The following is a 17,669-nucleotide window of genomic DNA, read 5'->3' as shown; positions in this document are numbered from 1 at the left end:
CAGTGCCAGCGCACGCGATCGCCGCAGGTCCGCCGCTGTCCCGCCATCCCGATCGCGTCGGTGATCCGGCCCACCGGGCGTCTGATTCCGCCGATGACTGGTGGATGGCCGCTGGCCATATCAAGGTCGGTCGGGCCCATACGCCAGCGTCGCACTGCAGTCTGCAGGCCGCGCGGCTCGATCGGGCAGGAAGCTTCCTACTTCCCCGTCGGGTGCGCGTGCGCGCGGCGGCCCATCCGTCCAGCAAAGAGGAGTGGACGACGCTTCCTGCCACCTTCGCCTTCGGATGGCCCGCGATCGCGCCGTCGATCCCAAATCAGATGGCCACCGCGCGTCCGTACGCTAGCTGTCCGGCAAGGCTAGCGGGAGAGAGCGCGCGCCGCGGCCACGTCTGCACCCGGTGCTCAGCCCGCGCCGGCGGCCTCTATAAAAGACCCGGGGCTAGAGTGGACTAGGACGCGTCCACCATCGCGGTCTCACTCGGCATTCACGAGCTCCAGTTACTCCTGTGTCTCGCATTCTCGCTACACCACTTCTCGTGCGGTTTGCCTGCTAGCGTGCCACACAGCGAATGGAAGCCTACGCGGCAGCGGCGTCGCCACGGACGACGGCCATGGGCGTGGAGAAGCTCAGCTACCAGCTCTTCTCCCTGCTCGAGAGCAAGTTCCTCTTCGGCGCCGGCGCCGGGTGCCTGTCCTCCGGCCCCGGGACGCCGGCACGGGCGTTCCTCGACGGCGGGCGCGTGCGGGTGCTGGCCATCGACGGGTGCGGCGCGGGCGCCGAGGACGCGCTCCTGGCCGCCGCGGCGCTCGCGAGGCTCGAGACCAAGCTGCGGGAGCAAGCCGAGGACCCCGACGCGCGCGTGGCCGACTTCTTCGACGTGGCCGCGGGCGCAGGCGCGGGAGGCGTGCTGGCCACGATGCTGTTCCTGAGGGGCCCCGACGGGCGGCCGAGGTACTCAGCGCAGGACGCGCTCGCGTTCGTGGCCGGCAACGCCGGGAGGAAGGACTGGGGCGGCCGGCGCGGGCGGTGGGCGAAGATATTCCGCGGTTCCCGGAGCGGCGACCGCGTGTTCCAGCGCGTGTTCGGCGACGCGACGCTCCGGGACACCGTGGCCCCGCTGCTGGTGCCGTGCTACGACCTCGCCACGGCCGCGCCCTTCGTGTTCTCGCGCGCCGACGCCGTCGAGAGCGACACCTTCGACTTCCGCCTCCGCGACGTCTGCGCCGCCACCTGCGCCGTTGGCCGTGAGCCCGTCGCCATGAGGTCCGTCGACGGTCTCACGGCCATAGCCGCGGCGTCCGCGGGAGTGGCGGCCATGGGCAACCCGGCCGCCGCCGCCATCACGCACGTGCTCCACAACAAGCAGGAGTTCCCTCTCGCCACCAGCGTCGAGGACATCCTCGTCCTCTCCATCGGCGCCGGCGCCTCCGCTACAATTTACGACGGGTCGAGCACGCCGATGCCCACACGCTCGCCATCGCCGCGCGAGCTGGCGCGCGTCACGGCCCAGGGCGTCGCAGACATGGTCGACGAATCAGTGGCCATGGCGTTCGGGCACACGTGCGGAAGCAACTACGTACGCATTCAGGCCGGCAAGGCGCCGACCCCGCTCCACGCGGAGACGGCGGCCGCAGCCGCCGGAGCGATGCTGGCGCAGAGGAACGTTGAGTCGGTGCTGTTCCGCGGGCGGAGGCTGTCGGAGCATACCAACGCCGAGAAGGTCGACGCGCTGGCGGCGGAGCTGGTGAAGGAGCAGGAGCGGAGGCGGCGCAGCCCGCTCCCGAACGTGGCCATCAAGCAGGTCGGCACCCCGCGGCTGTCGTCGGCGACCACTTCGTCGTCGGGCACCGCGACGGCGAGGACAGCGTCGACGATGCCGTCGCCGGCGTCGTGGGATTCTCGCCGGTAGGCGTTGGGTTAATGAAATTTGTCACTGATGACGAGGATCCTGTGTAATGTGTACACTGCATGTCACTGACTAGGCTAGGCGTGACGTGTGTTCCTTTTTTCTTTGCAAGAATTAGGCACTAGCGTGCGGGTTGCAAAAGTTTGGGAATGAAATTTCTTTACCAGAATTCACCGAGCACGACTATTGTTCTCCAAAATGGTATCTTCTCCATCTTCAGTGGGTCAGAGATGATCAATGAGGCTAGCTAGACTAGACCTACCATTGTGAGACGTCCGGAGAGGCGGCACCCAAGCATGGCATGGACCATGGCTGTGGAGAGACCCACAGTGGTTAGTTCGAGACAGAGAGCGTTTAATCCGCGGCCTAACTAGATTAGCAAAGCAGCAATGGCGGAGCTTGTGCCTAAATGCATCCACGGGCTCCTACATGTATCTAGAGCAAGGGCTAATCTTTGATTGTTATCTCCAACACTAAAGAGCAGCAAAGGAAGGTCTCGGCTCCAATGGTGCGCACGAAAATGAGTCCCTCGCTATGCAAGGGATATTTTTTTTTTCATCCTTACAAGTGCATATTCTCTTATTGCAATCTTTACAAATGTCCCTACATATTTATCGCAGCAGAAAAAAAATCCTAATCTCTTACTGTCAGTACATCGACTGTCAGCGTGGAGGAAAGATGCGAAAATGATAAATTTTGTCAATCTCTTACGTTTTAGTGTGACACATATTTTGCTGACGTGGTTGTGATTTTCTCATGGCACCCGGCAAATTTCCTTATAGTTATGATCTCATTTCCTTACAGCGATTGTTGTTGAAGTTATGATCTCATTGCCACAAATAAGTAGATACACGTGGCAATGGAGGGAGTGCGCTGCAGCTGGTCCCTAGCATTCTAGCATTCAGATTCCGCCCAGCTGGAGCCCGTCGCCTAGCGACGACCCTCTGGTTTGACCAGCACGCGCGCACGGGTGCCCCGGTGGCGGCGGTGGGTGGGTGGGCTTGCGGGTGCGGCGGGCACCTCGCCTTGGCCCGTGATTTGCGCCGCGAGGGGAGGGCGAGGCGTGCATCGCCCGCCGCTGCCGGCGCCAAGGCGGCTGGCTACCGGCGGCGACCACCACACCACTTCGTCCGCACTTGTACGTGCCACATGGCAGGACGCGGCGCTTGTACGAGTACGACCACCACTCAAGTATACACTTGTACACGCGCCCAACCCACGGGCGTCGGTTGGGCTCGCGTACCGTCCGTCGCCTTTGCGTCCGCACGACCGCATGTTCCCCGGTTCCGATCCAATGATCGCCGCGCGCGGATGTGTCGGGGCATCCTTGTCGCTGCTGGGCTGAGCTCCAAATCTCCAATGATTCCCAGTCGGTGGCGGCCATGATTTCCCACTCATGGCTGCCTGCCACGGCTCTGGCCCGGCATTGTCGGGGCATCCTTTCGGCTTGATTGGTGCCCTGATGATTGGCAAGTTGATCATTATCTTATCTGGTCCTTCAACCATGTGTCCACAGACCACGATAGCCATTTTCTTAAGGGGAAAAAACTGATGACATATAACGGGATTGTCGAGATTTTCTTTTCTTGAGGGTTAAATTGCTGGGATTAGTACTGGCGTATTGCTACAATGTTCATGTTTATATACGTTTGACAAATTGATACTAGAAATAGGTACATTATGTAATCTTCAAGCTTGTTTCTCTCAACAACTGTAATCATTACAAAAAAAAGGCTCGAAAGAGCAAACTATCAAACTACACCCGAACAATCATTTGCTTCGTACCATACCACCAGCTAGCACTGAATTGCACGTACGTACACGCCAAAGGTTCGTGTCAAATGGACAGATTAATGCGAGCATAAAAAAAAAAGGGTGGCCACTTCAACTTTAGAGAGGGAGGACAAGTGCCAGACTCGATTATCAGAAAACTGCTGGTAGTACAAAATCCACACGACTGACCTATATATCATCTATGTAATCTAAGGTTCGGTGGATTTGTCACACCAGCAGGCGGCAGAAGGCATCAGGGCATCACGCCCGTTTGAATTGAAGTCATTGTCGCTTACTACTACCTAGTATGAGTCCGACATGGCATGTCCAAGCTTGTCAGTACAAATGGCAGAAGTCGTGTACTATGGAGCAATTAGTCAACGACTGCATTTCTAACATTCATGCTTTTTTCACTTATAAAAGTCAAAGTCCGTCTCAGGCTTCTTCACGTTGGTCCGGTAGCCCTTCTCAAGGTCCTTTTGGAGGATGACATACCGGTTCTTGCGGACAGCATGCATCCCAGCTTCTTGACATATAGCAGCGATCTAAAAAGGTATTGATAAAGCGTTAAAAAACATGTTAAATACCAAAGGTATGTCCAAATTACATTATTAGATGTATAACTTTCCAGCAGAACATTTCATATCTATGTGCATGGTATAAGGAGGAAAGTAGTATAGCATTGCATATCAAGAGTAAAAATTGAGAAGGTATTTGCATTAATTCAGCCATCAGCAGAAGTTTTCCACTCGTACTAAAAGATGAAAAGAGACATGCATAATTTGCAAATGGAAGTGCATGATAACTATAATTAATATGAGCAATAAATTAAAAAAAAATCAACATGCAAATTGCTGCATCTCGTCACACATAAGTATCCATTTGAAACATAGTTTTGCTCATGTAAGTGTAGTTCTCCAAAATTTACCGATTTAAAATTAAAAACACAACCATAGTACTTAATGATTAAATTGAGAAGTCCAAATGAAAGAAGCCTCACATCTGCAGCACTGATCTTATCCGGTCTGGAAATAAAATCTTCCAAATCAACCTCATCACTCAAGTTCATCTTGGCAGTACAGACCTGAAGTGAAAGAACAGTCAGTTACGACAGGGGGAAACAATCTAGCAATGGAGAAATTCCACACTGAATACTCTGGGGATGACAGATGGATATGAAAAGGAAAATTGCAACAAAGAAAAAAACTTTAACTGAAACCAATATGCAAACTATACCACAAACACATGACCTGTATATATTAACAGTTACTTTACGCGGTAAGGAATGAAGACAGCCTAAAGATGAGCATCTGCATCTGTGCAGCACAAGTTGGCAGTTGGCATGACATGATTCTAAAGGCTCATTGATCCCAAACGAAGAAAACCATGTGCGGTTTAATAGCTATCTGCACAAGTCTCTTAATTGAAATGCTCAGAATTGGTAGATATGTGTTGTGCTTTGCTCTGCTGAAGCAATCCATTTGAAGAGTGATAATGGCACCAAGTGAAAGAACAAGAATTGATATAATGGCACCAAGTGAAAGAACAAGAATTGATACAGCACTCGCTATAACATCCTTCAAACTAACATGCAAGCTGTGGCACTTCACATACTACAAGCTTTCAGAAAACAAAACTTACTTGGAACACAAGCCTCTTCTGCCGTCGGTCAGGAACAGGGAACTCAATTTTTCTGTCAAGTCTACCTGGACGCAGCAGAGCAGGATCTAGAGTATCTGCCCGGTTAGTTGCCATTATAACCTTCACATTTACTGTTTGATCAAATCCATCCATCTGAAACATGCACGGCCAGATTATTAGAAAAGAATTTGGAATTTGTATCTTAGCATTTTCCCAAGTTGGCTCTTAAAGATGACAAATAATTTCTGACATTATAGTTTTTCATTTTTCCTCTTTTATCAGACCATAGAAGAACTTCACAAATTAGAATGAAGATAACTGAGATTTTCAAATTTAACTTGATGCAACTTTCATAGATTTCTCAGTTGGAAAAGGTTTGCTTGTTGACCAATACGAGGTTTTCAAGATAACTGGACAAATCTACTCCAAATTTCTAAGATCACAATGATATCGTAACCGGAACATTTACCTGATTGAGTAGCTCCATAAGAATACGCTGAACTTCTCGATCAGCACCAGTCTGAGCATCAAAACGTGCAGTGGCTATTGCATCAACCTCATCAATGAATATGATAGCAGGGGCATTCTCCTTAGCCAAACGGAATACATCTCGAACCATCCTAGGGCCCTAAAAAAGAGTTAGAAGGAGAATACATCAGAACAGAAACGATAAATCTGGAACCATAAGAATATCTATGATCATCAAACATACACATACAACTTGAAAGAAGTTGCTACCAGTTATTTGGCAACAAATTGGAAGGGTAGTTCATATTATAATTGCCCCAACTTACCTCACCCAAGTACTTCTGTACAAATTCCGAACCAACTACTCTGATAAAAGCAGCAGTTGTGTGATGTGCCACAGCTTTGGCAAGCATGGTCTTGCCAGTACCGGGAGGACCAAACAATAGCACACCTCTTGGAGGATCAATACCAATTTGGTTGTACAATTCATGGTGTGTCAAGGGTAGCTCAACAGCTTCCCTGATCTCTTGCTTCTGGATATCACATCCTCCAATATCCTGAACAGAGTAAGAGAGCAGTGAGTTGTAAATATTCCATTTATAATAAGTGACAACACTACAGGTTCAAGAATATGTCATGTTTTACAACACCCAGCATGCAGGTCTCAGTCTCAAGATAAATTGAAATAAACAAGCAAAAATTAAGCTCTTAACTAATTTTAAGATGTGTCGTGTCTAATTTTTAATATTTTATCAAATACTCTTTTAGTAAGTTCTGACATGATGTAAATAGCTCGCTGTTAATCAATTGGTACAAGATAGAGAAAAAAAAAGTAGCAGCTCATTGAGAGTTTGTTCATATTAAAAGCATATAATATAAAAATTCAGCCCATCTTATCCAGTATTTTGATTATTTTTCGAATCATACGATTATGTGATTAATATCACTCTATTGGTGGTGCATCAAGTGGAAAAAAAGTAATACTATGTTTGGGGTAGCACTTTATGAACTAGAAAAGAATTGCTTCAGTAAGTACTCACTATTACAAATCTTAATTATTAGTTCTATCAGCAATAGAGTTCGAAGATTTATTCCAGCATCATAGACACACTACACACTATGCAGCAAGACAGTAAATAATTATCTATCTATCTGAAGCATCCAAAATATCGATGTTAAGTTGGTGTTTGGTTCATGTGCTTTTTCAAATACTCAAATCATGTTAGGAAAATTTGAGTAGTCCTGTGGCCACAAATAGGCTTGTCACACTTTGCAACAACTAGCCGATAAAAGTTGGCACTGAAACTACTACGAATTTTACCGCTATCAATGGCATCAACAAAGCCAGAGTCAAAACAGACTAATAATAATAGCAGGGCATGTCTAGGATTCCAAACAAACAGCAAAGCAGCCATAAATTCAACAAGGGTTTGAGGCAATCAGGCAGATGAGAGAAATTCCAGCAGCAGGAACTCACATTGTAGGTAACGTTGGGCTTCTCCGACGAGCCGAGCAGCGAAATGCTGGAATCAGCCTCGGGCGGCAGCACGTCGATGAGCGCGTGGGAGTGGCGGTCCAGCGCGACGGACGCCGAGGGCTTGAGCTCCTCGCGGTCGATGGTGCTGAGGACCCGCACGTAGTAGGTGCCGCTGCTGGTGGGCCCCACGATGCCGTGGTCGGCGTCGACCATCTCCATGAACTGGCCGATCTCGAGCGGCGTCGCGCGGCACCGCTTGACCTCCTCCTTCGCGTGCAGCTCCTCGCGCCGGAGGTTCCTGAGCTCGTCCTTGACGCAGTCCTCCTGGATCTCGATAAACTCCAGGGCGCGCTGGAGCGACTTGAGGCGGCCGTACAGGTCGTCGTCGTGGCCCTCGGCGGTCGCGGCGGCGGCGGGGGCGGCCGGGTACGACGGCGGGGGCGCCACCTGGAAGGCCGCGGCGGCAGGGGTCGGGGCGACGGCGGCGGCCGACATCGCGGGCGGGGGAGGCGAGGGTTAGGGTTTTCGTGTATCCCGACGCCGCCGGTGAGATCGCCCACGGTGGGAGCGACGGATTTCGTAACGCGAGTGGTGAGTCCAAAGAGGGGAACGCGGAGAGAATTTTATGGGGGAGATTTCGGAGTTCTAGTCCGTCACCAACTTGTGATGCAAGAACGTTGCAGCGCATCTAGGACCTAAACCCCCTCGAAGCCACATATGGGCCACGAAATCACCTAGTCAGGACTCAGGCGTCGTTACAAGGCCCTTTCAGCCCATAGAGGCACCAAGCCCAACCCAGTTGTTTTGATTCATCCTCTTTACCTTGGCGCCGCCGGAATCCTAACCATCTCCGAAACATACCATTGTTCTTTTTTTTTGCGAAGATGTTCATTAAAATCCTTTCAAAAAAGAAGAAGATGTTCATTAAATTTATGTGATTTTCCCCCAAAAAAAAGGTGTGTGACTTTTTTTAAAAAAAGGATTTGTGTCATTGTGTGGCTGAACCGAACAGTGTCTACACAGACCCATTCGTGTCCCAACTCCCAAACGAGTTCATTTCAAAACATGCGGCCCACGCGTCGGTGGCTCATTATCCAAAAGAACACACGTCACTGCTCTCTACCATGCCATGCATGTACACGAAGATCCTCATCGCATCACGACCTAATTAACTCAACTACCGGCGAGAATCCCACGATGCCGGCGACGGCATCGTCGACGCGGTCCTTGCCGTCGCGGTGCCCGACGATGCGGTGGTCGCCGACGACAGCCGCGCCGCGGCAACCTCCTTGATGGCAACGTTCGGGAGCGGGCTGCACCTCCGCCGCTCCTGCTCCTTCACCGGCTCCGTCGCCAGCGCGTCCACCTTCTCGGCGTTCGTCCGCTCCGACAGCCTCCGCCCGCGGAAAAGGACCGACTCCACGTTCCGCTGCGCCAGCATCGCTCCCGCGGCTGCGGCGACCGTGTCCACGTGGAGGGGTGTCGGCGCCTTACCGGCCTGGATGCGCACGTAGTTGCTTCCGCACGCGTGCCCGAACGCCATGGCCACTGATTCGTCCACCATGTCGGCAACGCCCTCGGCGGTGACGCAGGCCACCTCCCGCGGCGACGGCGAGCGTGTCGGCATCGGCGTTCTCGCCCCGTCGGAGGCGGTGGCAGAGGTGCCGGAGCCGATGGAGAGGACAAGGAGGTCCTCGGCGCCGGTGGCCAGGGGAAACTCCTGCTTGTTGTGGAGCACGTGCGTGATGGCCGACGCCGCCGGGTTGCTCATGGCCGCCACTCCCGCGAACGCCGCGGCGATGGCCGTGCGGCCGTCTACGGACCTCACGGCGACGGGCTCGCCGCCCGCGGCGCACGTGGCGGCGCAGACGTCGCGGAGGCGGAAGTCGAAGGTGTCGCTCTCGACGGCGTCGGCGCGCGAGAACACGAAGGGCGCGGCCGTGGCGAGGTCGTAGCACGGCACGAGCAGCGGCGCCACGGTGTCCCTGAGCGTCGCGTCGCCGAACACGCGCCGGAGCGTCCGCTCGCCGCTGCGGGAGCCGCGGAACAGCTTCGCCCACCGCCCGCGCCGGCTGCCCCAGCCCTTCCCCCCGACGCTGCCGGCGACGAACGCGAGCGCCTCCTGGGCCGAGTACCGCGGCCGCCCGTCGGGGCCCCTCAGGAACAGCATCGCGGCCAGCACGCCCCCAGCGCCGGCGCCCGCGGCCAAGTCGAAGAAGTCGGCAACGCGCGCGTCGGGGTCCCCGGCTTGCTCCCGCAGCCCGGCCTCGAGCCTCGCGAGCGCGGCGGCGGCCAGGAGCGCGTCCTCGGCGCCCGCGCCGCAGCCGTCGATGGCCAGCACCCGCACGCGCCCGCCGTCGAGGAACGCCCGCGCCGGAGTCCCGGGGCCGGAGAACAGGCACCCATTGGCGGGGCCGAAGAGGAACTTGCTCTCGAGCAGGGAGAAGATCTCGTAGCTGAGCTTGTCCACGGTCATGGCTTTGGTGGGCCGCGACGCCATCGCCGCGTACGCTTCCATCCCCGTGGCTCCCTCGGATGGAACAGGTACAAGCAGCAAGATGAGGGATAGAATGGCAGGGTCAGCTGGCGGATTATAAGACCGCCTTGTTCATGATGGCCGGCCACCGGCTCTGGCTTGCCCGATGGCTTGGTCCGTGCGACCGCGCCGGTGCCATCACAGCACCCCGTGTCGGCAGCCTCCTTTTGCAGTGTTGCCACCGGCTGCGCTTATACATGGCAGTGGTGCCGCCGGTGAGGCGAGCGCGACGGCCGCACCGAGCTTGGCGAGGACGCTGAGGAGTCCAGCGGCACCTAGGCCAGGTCAGAGGTCAGCTCAACCGTCAGACCCGGAAGGAACCGTCGCGATTTAGAGGTGGTTGGTTCCCGGCGTTTATTTTAAATCCCATCACATCGGATATTTGATGCTAATTAGAAGTATTAAATATAAACTAATGATAAAATAAATTTTAAAACCCTAGGCTCAATCACCAGACAAATCTATTAGGCTTAATTAATTCATGATTTGACAATTATTAGATTAATTATGCTTAATAGATTTATCTCGTGAATAAACCTAGACTTATACAGTTAGTTTTATTATTGAATTACATTTAATCTTCTAATTAGTATCGAAACATTTGATGCGACATAGCTTAAAATAAATTGCAGGAAACCAAATACCCACCTGACTCGGCCTTTCTTTTGCGGAGGCCTGTAGGCCGTAGCCATGGCCGGTGGCGCTGGACTCTGGATTACACTCTGCAAGCGCTCATGGCGCCATGGTGGCGGTGTTAAGCTCACTCAGTCGGACCGCATGCGGTTCAACACTTCAGCTGGTTCAGCGCCGGCTGCAGGATGTTATAGAGCACCCACCCGATAGCCGGCGCCACCACAAACAGTAGCAACTGGCTCTGGTTGTTGCTCTCGGCTTCCGATGCCAGCGCCAAGAAGGAGGCGCCCGCCATCGCCGCCGCCGTAGGGGACGATGACAATCGACAGGGCCAGTCCAGTTGCTGGCTATGGATCTAGCAGAGGTCTGCGGCGACGGCGGCTGCGAGACTCGCCGACTGCTCCGGCGCGCACCGCCGCTCTGAATCTAAATAGTGGTCGCTTGTAAAATGTCTGATTGTATATTTTCATGAGATCCCCTAGTTCGGATCGCGATTAATGAATCTAAATAGTGGTCGCTTGTAAAATGTGTGATTGTATATTTTCATGAGATCCCCTAGTTCAGATCACGATTAATGACCCCGATCCAAATCAGGGGCCCCATTGTAAAATTGGTTGTTGGATATTTTCAGTATATCCCTGATTTGGATCGTGATTAGTAATTGCGATCCAAATTAGGGGTCTATTTGTAAAGTTGTAGAACTCATACTTTCAATAAAACCCCTCAGATGGCTCCCCATCTCCATCTCCAGCCTGCCCAACGTCGCCCGCCACTGCCGTCCTCCCCCCATTTTTTTCCATTACAGGAGGAAGCTTCGCTCAGGCTCTTCCCAATCACGAGATCTCTACTTCGCTCCAGCACATCCATTGGTGCGCGCGACGGGTCTTGGCGGAGCGGCTGTTCACTTCACGACATCCAGGGCGCGTCGCCACGGAGGCGGCATGCATGAATTGGCCGAAGGGCACGCCGGCGGAGGATCTGTCCCGGCAGGGACATGGCGTGCAACGGCGCAAAGCTCAGGCAGTGCCGCTGGCAAACGCCAAACGGGGTGGAGTGGTGGACATTAGGGAGGCCGCCGAAGCCGCCCCGGAACGCGGCCACGTCGTCCATCGGTGGACGCCGCCGCGGGGATGAGCGCCCGTGAACGATCGGCTCTTCCTCGCGACGGCGCGGCCCTCCGCGACGCCGGCGGTGTTGCCTCCAGGGCTCCTTTTACAAAAGGGTCCTGCCGCACCCTGAGCACCATGATCGGCGCGTCCACCTTGGCCTGGTTCACCGCAACCTGCTGCGCCTTCTGGTCGAGATACGAGAAGTATTCCTGGCCAGGCACGTCGCCGCGCTGCTTGACGTTGGCCCGAACTGGTTGAGTTCCAGTTGCACGCTGTGAAGATGGTCTGCTTGAACGACTTGGTGTCCTGGAATATCTCCTGATCGGAGGCCGTGAGCGCGGGCGCGAGTGCACGAGGAACTTTGTGCGTAGAGCAGTAGCAGGCCAGCAGCGATGCCTTGTTGCTGTCGTCCTTGCTGATCTCGGAGTCGATGATGAAGACGCCGGGGAGGATGAAGGGGAGCTTCTCGGAGCTCATCCTGTGAACCTCGAACTCATTTTTTGACTAAAATTTTCCTCCTTTTTTCAGTTGATTTTTAAATATTTCCGGAGTGTTTGCCTTTGAAGTCCAATAGACCTATTAACTCAGCTAGTGAAGCACTGAAGCCTCGCCAATCACTCGCCCCGGACATGCTTAATATTATTTTTAAACTCGATTCAACAATTTATCAAACCTATATCAACATTTTGAATAGACTAAGCGAACATTTTCATTGGAATTAAAACTCCCATGGTCATGTTTGAACATCATTCATCCACGAGCCCCCCACCTGATACACACTTCATTATTTTTTTCAATAAACCTGGCCCAATGTTTGGATGGACTAATTCAAAATTTTGTATATGATTCGATTTCATCACTCCATCATCCCTAATAATGTAGGTTGGTTGGCTAGTTTTCGAACCTAAACAAATACATCTACTATAGCATAAATCTCAGACACTAGAAAAAAAATCGCGCAATTTGTATAGGATTTCATGTGCTTGAGAGCTAAGTTTTTTTCTTTTTGAGAGAGTAGGGTGCTCAAGTTTGTTACATTTTTTTTTGAGATACTCAAGTTTGTTACATAAAGTTGATAAATGCAACGCAGCCCGTTCGTGGCCCATAATGTAGGCCCATCTTCATCCAACATTACTCCCTAGTGGACCGTTGATCCATCAACATTCCTGATCCGCGAACATTTAGGGTTGATTACAGTTACAGTTAGAATTTTTTCCGCATAGACCAGTCAAACTGGTTTTATCTTCACCATAGTCCCTTTCATCCTGGATCAAACCCCGCCCAGTCCGTCGGCCGTATAGCTGTACTTTTGGACCAGGCCTAATGGGCCGGCCCACGGCCCGTAATTTTTGGAGCGGCCCAGGCACGGCACGGCCCCATTGTGGGCCGTGCTTGGGCTGCACTTCAAGCCCACAGGCCGGCCTGGCACGGCCCACATATCAAAGGCCCCCTAAAGCAAAAAAAAAGGCCCATTAAAGCCCACTAATCCTACCTCCTTATATATACACAGACTTCCAATCCCCTGACCCAAACCCTAACGTTCCATTCCCACCCCACCCGACCGCCCAGCCGCCAGCCCCCAATCCCCCACCCTGGCACCCCGCCCCCGGCCGCCGCCCGGCCCCCGCCCCCCCCACCCCCGGCCGCCGCACGCCGGCCCCACGCGGCTACGCCCCTGCCGCCGCCCGCCCCCCACCCGGCCGGCCTGCCCCCGGCCGCCGTCGTCGCCCGGCCCCCGCTCCCCCACCCCCGGCCGCCGCACGCCCGCCCCACGCGGCTACGCCCCTGCCGCCGCCGCCCCCCGCCCCCCCCCCCCCACCCCCAGCCGCCGCCCACCCCGTCACCACCCCTTGCCGATGGCCCAAGGACAAGGAGACGGCGACATGACGACTCCGCCTCCGCCTCAGAGGTCGCGGGGGACCCCGCCTCTCCCTGGCCGGCGCCCTGCCGCTGCTGCTGCCGCGCGGCCAGATACGGCCTACATCGACCACGACGACAACATGGACGACCGTGACGCGCTGTTCGGCTTCGGCAACGACGACACTGCCGGCGGAAGTCAGCCCCAAGCTTCTCCAGCCACGCCGACAGATAGTGCGAGTCCGAGTACAGCCAGTACTACTTCCGTCAGCAAGCGAGGTAGGAAACCCACCTCTGATGTGTGGAATGACTTAGAGCAACTCTACAAGGTCACCCGAGGTAAAAGAGTGAGGTATGCTGCTGCTAAATGTCACTATTGCAAAGCTCAGTTAAGTGCTAGTGGCGGTACTGGCCATTTGCGTCGCCATCGTGACTCTTGTGCTGCCAAAGCTGAACGTGCTTCTAGGCCACAATCTTTACTTCAGTTCCATGGTGATAACTCTGTGCGCCAATGGGATTACAAGATAATAATAATAATGATTTTAAAAAACATTTGTATCCATTACACTTCGTTCAGCAAGGCCTTTACTCTAGTCAGCAAACATTTTTATATCACCAGACACCGTTGGTAACAGACGCATGCTATACTACGATTAAGATACTTTAGCATGCATGATGTATCTTGCAATGCTTAACTTGGTCAGTATGTTGTTTAACTGCTTGCCCTGCAGTCCTGCTTGTGCAGCTGCTCGGAATTGACCAAGCTGCTCGGAACTCGCATATTTGTGAAGAGTTCATATGAATTGGCTACTTGAAAACGATGAGAAACATCCATACACGCGCAGCAATTTCTACAGATCGGTTATTTGTGCTCGTAATTCAAAGACGCCTTTGGTCAGCTTGGGTGTCTTTTCAAATTCCTAAAAACAAGGAAGCCTAGAGCCCTAGACATTTGATTTGGAATCTCACACAACATCTGGATGTTTAAATTCAGTTTTCGATGGGTTCATTGCCAATCCATACCCTTGATGCCTAAACTACAGCCGACGGAAGAACTTAGGCCCTGTTTGTTTCCGCTTTTCTTAGACATGCTTAGATTATAAGCTAAGCGAAGATTTTCTCACTTCTCGTAGTTCGAATCTCTGAAGCGGATTACCACAGAAGCGAAAATAAGCAGAGCGTTTGGTGGGATTATCGTTTATTTCCATCGATAAATCGATTATAATCGGAAACAAACAGGGCCTTAATCCCCCAGCAGAATCCTGAAGACAAAATCGAAACCCTTCTACTCTCCCGTACGCAAACCAACCCCTAACAACGTGAATAGCGTACCAAATCTACAAGCACTCTCAATCACAGAGGTGCTTGTACTCGCAAGTCGCAATGAACTGGAGTGAGGAGTTAGGGATTACCGAATAGGAGTTCCTGGAGCCTAAGAGCGTGGGCGCAAGCTCGAATTCGCGGTTTTGATCTGACTCCAGAACAATCTCACAAAGCCGGAGGGAGAATGGGAAAAGCAATCGCGCGCCGCCGCACGCGGAGACGAGAGGGTTCTTTTTTTTTGAGGTTAGACGAGAGGGTTGTAGAAGGCAGTGCGGCGTGGAACCGAATATAAACGAGCCGCCTCCGCCGTCACGGCTCCTAGCCTCTAGGGCCCCCGTTTCAATAATCCAACCAATCCCTGAAACCAATGTCTCTAGGAGCTGTGACGGCGGAGGCGGCTCGTTTATATTCGGTTCCACGCCGCACTGCCTTCTAGAACCCTCTCGTCTAACCTAAAAAAAAAACCCTCTCGTCTCCGCGTGTGGCGGCGCGCGATTGCTTCTCCCATTCTCCCTCCGGCTTTGTGAGATTGTTCTGGAGTCAGATCAACACCGTGAATTCGAGCTTGCGCCCGCGCTCTTAGGCTCCAGGAACTCCTATTCGGTAATCCCTAACTCCTCACTCCAGTTCATTGCGACTTGCGAGTACAAGCACCTTTGTGATTGAGAGTGCTTGTAGATTTGGTACGCTATTCACGTTGTTAGGGGTTGGTTTGCGTACGGGAGAGTAGAAGGGTTTCGATTTTGTCTTCAGGATTCTGCTGGGGGATTAAGGCCTTGTTTGTTTCCGATTATAATCGATTTATCGGTGGAAATAAATGATAATCCCACCAAACGCCCTGCTTATTTTCGCTTCTGTGGTAATCCGCTTCAGAGATTCGAACTACGAGAAGTGAGAAAAAAACTTCGCTTAGCTTATAATTTAAGCATGTCTGAGAAAAGAGGAAACAAACAGGGCTTAAGTTCTTCCGTCGGCTGTAGTTTAGGCATCAAGGGTATGGATTGGCAATGAACCCATAGAAAACTGAATTTTAACATCCAGATGCTGTGTGAGATTCCAAATCAAATGTCTAGGGCTCTAGGCTTCCTTGTTTTTAGGAATTTGGAAAGACACCCAAGCTGACCAAAGGCGTCTTTGAATTACGAGCACAAATAACCGATCTGTAGGAATTGCTTCGCGTGTATGGATGTTTCTCATCGTTTTCAAGCAGCCAATTCATATGAACTCTTCACAAATATGCGAGGGACAAGGTCTGCTGAACCCCATCCAAACCTAGTCTTGCTCAATTCCGAGCAGCTGCACAAGCAGGACTGCAGGGCAAGCAGTTAAACAACATACTGACCAAGTTAAGCATTGCAAGATACATCATGCATGCTAAAGTATCTTGATCGTAGTATAGCATGCGTCTGTTACCAACGGTGTCTGGTGATAAATGTTTGCTGACTAGAGTAAAGGCCTTGCTGAACGAAGTGTAATGGATACAAATATTTTTTAAAATCATTATTATTATCTTGTATTCTTTGCCTGGTTAGTATAAATTCTCATCAGTTTTCTTAGTAAGTACGTTTTAGTTCTGTTGACCATAACTCTTCTAGTTCATAACATCAACAGCTTGAGTTTTGAGGATGCTGTTGAGGTGCCTAGCCAATTTAGATCTGTTTTCCCAGTGTCCCTGTTTTAGTGACCATTTGTGTGTGCTTGTGAAAAGCCTTTTATTGCTGAAAGGAGCTATGTTACCATATTAGGTTGGTTCTGATATATGAATGGTTGAATACTGTATGCACCGAGAGTATTCATATAAAATTCTCTAGATATTTCAATTCTGTAAAACATGTATGGCGTGAAGGAGAAGTAGACAGTTCATTAAAATCTTATGTTGTAGATAATCCAACCATTGGTCGTCCTGTCCTATTCGACACTGATCAGTGCTGTTTCATTTCATTTCAGAGATGGGGAACGCTGCATCTGTGAAAACTGAGGCTTCAGCTTCCGCGGAGCCACCTGCCACAACAGCTCCTGCACCCGAGACCAAGCTGAAAAAGATCTGCTGCGCTTGCCCAGATACGAAGAAGCTGAGAGACGACTGCATCGTGCAGAATGGCGAGGATGCCTGCGGAAAGTTCATAGAAGCCCATCTGCAATGCCTGAGAGCTGAAGGGTTCAATGTCTGACACCTAGCTCTGTCATGGGAACTCCATATCTGTTTCTGCGATAGTCTGATTTTGATCATAAAGAGCATGATGAATAAGAACTTCTGGTAGAGTGATAGTAAACTCACTGTTTTATTTATAGGCTGCAAAAAAAAAAACGTCACTGAACATGGCAGGTTGGAAGAGGGTATGTGCCTCTTTACATGATGCTGCACTATGCATATGATGACACTCTGTGGGGTATCGTATACAGAAATTGCTTGTTTTGGTCTGCTGGTTTGATATTCAGCACGAAACTGTATGGAACAATGGTTTTTAGTTTGCTACTAGCTAGAATTTTCAATCACGTTTGCTACTAGCTAGAATTTTCAATCACGTGTTCCACTTATGTGTATCAGTGAAGAAGATGTTACACTACTACACCGTTGCAATTTTGTTGCCAGTAGCTGGTACCTACTTACGTCCATTGCTCCCTGTTACCGCTTACCAGCACCACATGGTTTTCTGGTGACTCTGCCATACACAGTGCAGTGGCGGCTGGTGCCGGTGTTCTTATCGAGTGGATGCCGTTGCTTGTGCACGCAAATGCCTTCCTTTTTTGTCTCAGGTTGCGTGGAATGTAAGCAACTAAGCACAAACTTTAGCGTGAATCTGCAGCCTGCAGCTCTCTTTTTCTCTTCCCCTCCTATTTTCCAAATATTTTGTGGTAGCGGTAGCGGACAGCTTATTTGTTCTTTTACGATGGTACATATTCATCAAACGATCATTGATGGTCATCCCTATCAGAAGAAAA

The 17,669-nt window shown here is 51.9% G+C and overlaps 4 protein-coding genes across 4 annotated transcripts; 2 read left to right on the top strand and 2 right to left on the bottom strand.

Annotated features, from left to right (window-relative positions):
* The first annotated feature begins 470 nt into the window (after positions 1 to 470).
* On the top strand, positions 471 to 2,089 carry LOC112875817 (patatin-like protein 3). Its single transcript, XM_025939799.1, has one exon. It carries the CDS (start codon positions 572 to 574, stop codon positions 1,910 to 1,912), a length of 1,341 nt encoding a protein of 446 aa, XP_025795584.1. The 5' UTR covers positions 471 to 571; the 3' UTR covers positions 1,913 to 2,089.
* A 1,674-nt stretch (positions 2,090 to 3,763) lies between these two features.
* On the bottom strand, positions 3,764 to 7,935 carry LOC112873494 (26S proteasome regulatory subunit 6B homolog). The gene is made up of 6 exons (XM_025936452.1): positions 7,269 to 7,935; positions 6,118 to 6,348; positions 5,793 to 5,951; positions 5,324 to 5,476; positions 4,683 to 4,766; positions 3,764 to 4,227 (listed from the first exon to the last, which is right to left on the bottom strand). Exons 1-6 carry the CDS (start codon positions 7,761 to 7,763, stop codon positions 4,093 to 4,095), a joined length of 1,257 nt encoding a protein of 418 aa, XP_025792237.1. The 5' UTR covers positions 7,764 to 7,935; the 3' UTR covers positions 3,764 to 4,092.
* Positions 7,936 to 8,445: 510 nt separating this feature from the next.
* LOC112878215 (patatin-like protein 3) lies at positions 8,446 to 9,786 on the bottom strand. Its single transcript, XM_025942647.1, has one exon. It carries the CDS (start codon positions 9,784 to 9,786, stop codon positions 8,446 to 8,448), a length of 1,341 nt encoding a protein of 446 aa, XP_025798432.1.
* Positions 9,787 to 13,349: 3,563 nt separating this feature from the next.
* LOC112877629 lies at positions 13,350 to 17,248 on the top strand. Its single transcript, XM_025941976.1, has 2 exons — positions 13,350 to 13,682; positions 16,674 to 17,248. The coding sequence occupies exons 1-2, from the start codon at positions 13,403 to 13,405 to the stop codon at positions 16,895 to 16,897; spliced, it is 504 nt and encodes a 167-aa protein (XP_025797761.1). The 5' UTR covers positions 13,350 to 13,402; the 3' UTR covers positions 16,898 to 17,248.
* Positions 17,249 to 17,669: the final 421 nt, after the last annotated feature.

The sequence above is a fragment of the Panicum hallii genome, chromosome 9 (genome assembly GCF_002211085.1).
Source record: "Panicum hallii strain FIL2 chromosome 9, PHallii_v3.1, whole genome shotgun sequence".
Classification (NCBI taxonomy): domain Eukaryota; kingdom Viridiplantae; phylum Streptophyta; class Magnoliopsida; order Poales; family Poaceae; genus Panicum; species Panicum hallii.
This window is presented reverse-complemented; position numbering and strand designations above follow the sequence as displayed.

Bases quoted from the DNA above. Each gene is read 5' to 3' on its own strand.
- LOC112875817 (XM_025939799.1), top strand. From the start codon at position 572: ATGGAAGCCTACGCGGCAGCGGCGTCGCCACGGACGACGGCCATGGGC.
- LOC112873494 (XM_025936452.1), bottom strand. From the start codon at position 7,763: ATGTCGGCCGCCGCCGTCGCCCCGACCCCTGCCGCCGCGGCCTTCCAG. The intron at 6,349-7,268 runs GTGAGTTCCTGC...TACTCTGTTCAG, and splicing joins AGCCCAACGTTACCTACAAT to GATATTGGAGGATGTGATAT. The intron at 4,767-5,323 runs GTAAGTTTTGTT...CTTTCACTTCAG, and splicing joins AGAAGAGGCTTGTGTTCCAA to GTCTGTACTGCCAAGATGAA.
- LOC112878215 (XM_025942647.1), bottom strand. From the start codon at position 9,786: ATGGAAGCGTACGCGGCGATGGCGTCGCGGCCCACCAAAGCCATGACC.
- LOC112877629 (XM_025941976.1), top strand. From the start codon at position 13,403: ATGGCCCAAGGACAAGGAGACGGCGACATGACGACTCCGCCTCCGCCT. The intron at 13,683-16,673 runs GTAGGAAACCCA...ATTTCATTTCAG, and splicing joins TACTTCCGTCAGCAAGCGAG to AGATGGGGAACGCTGCATCT.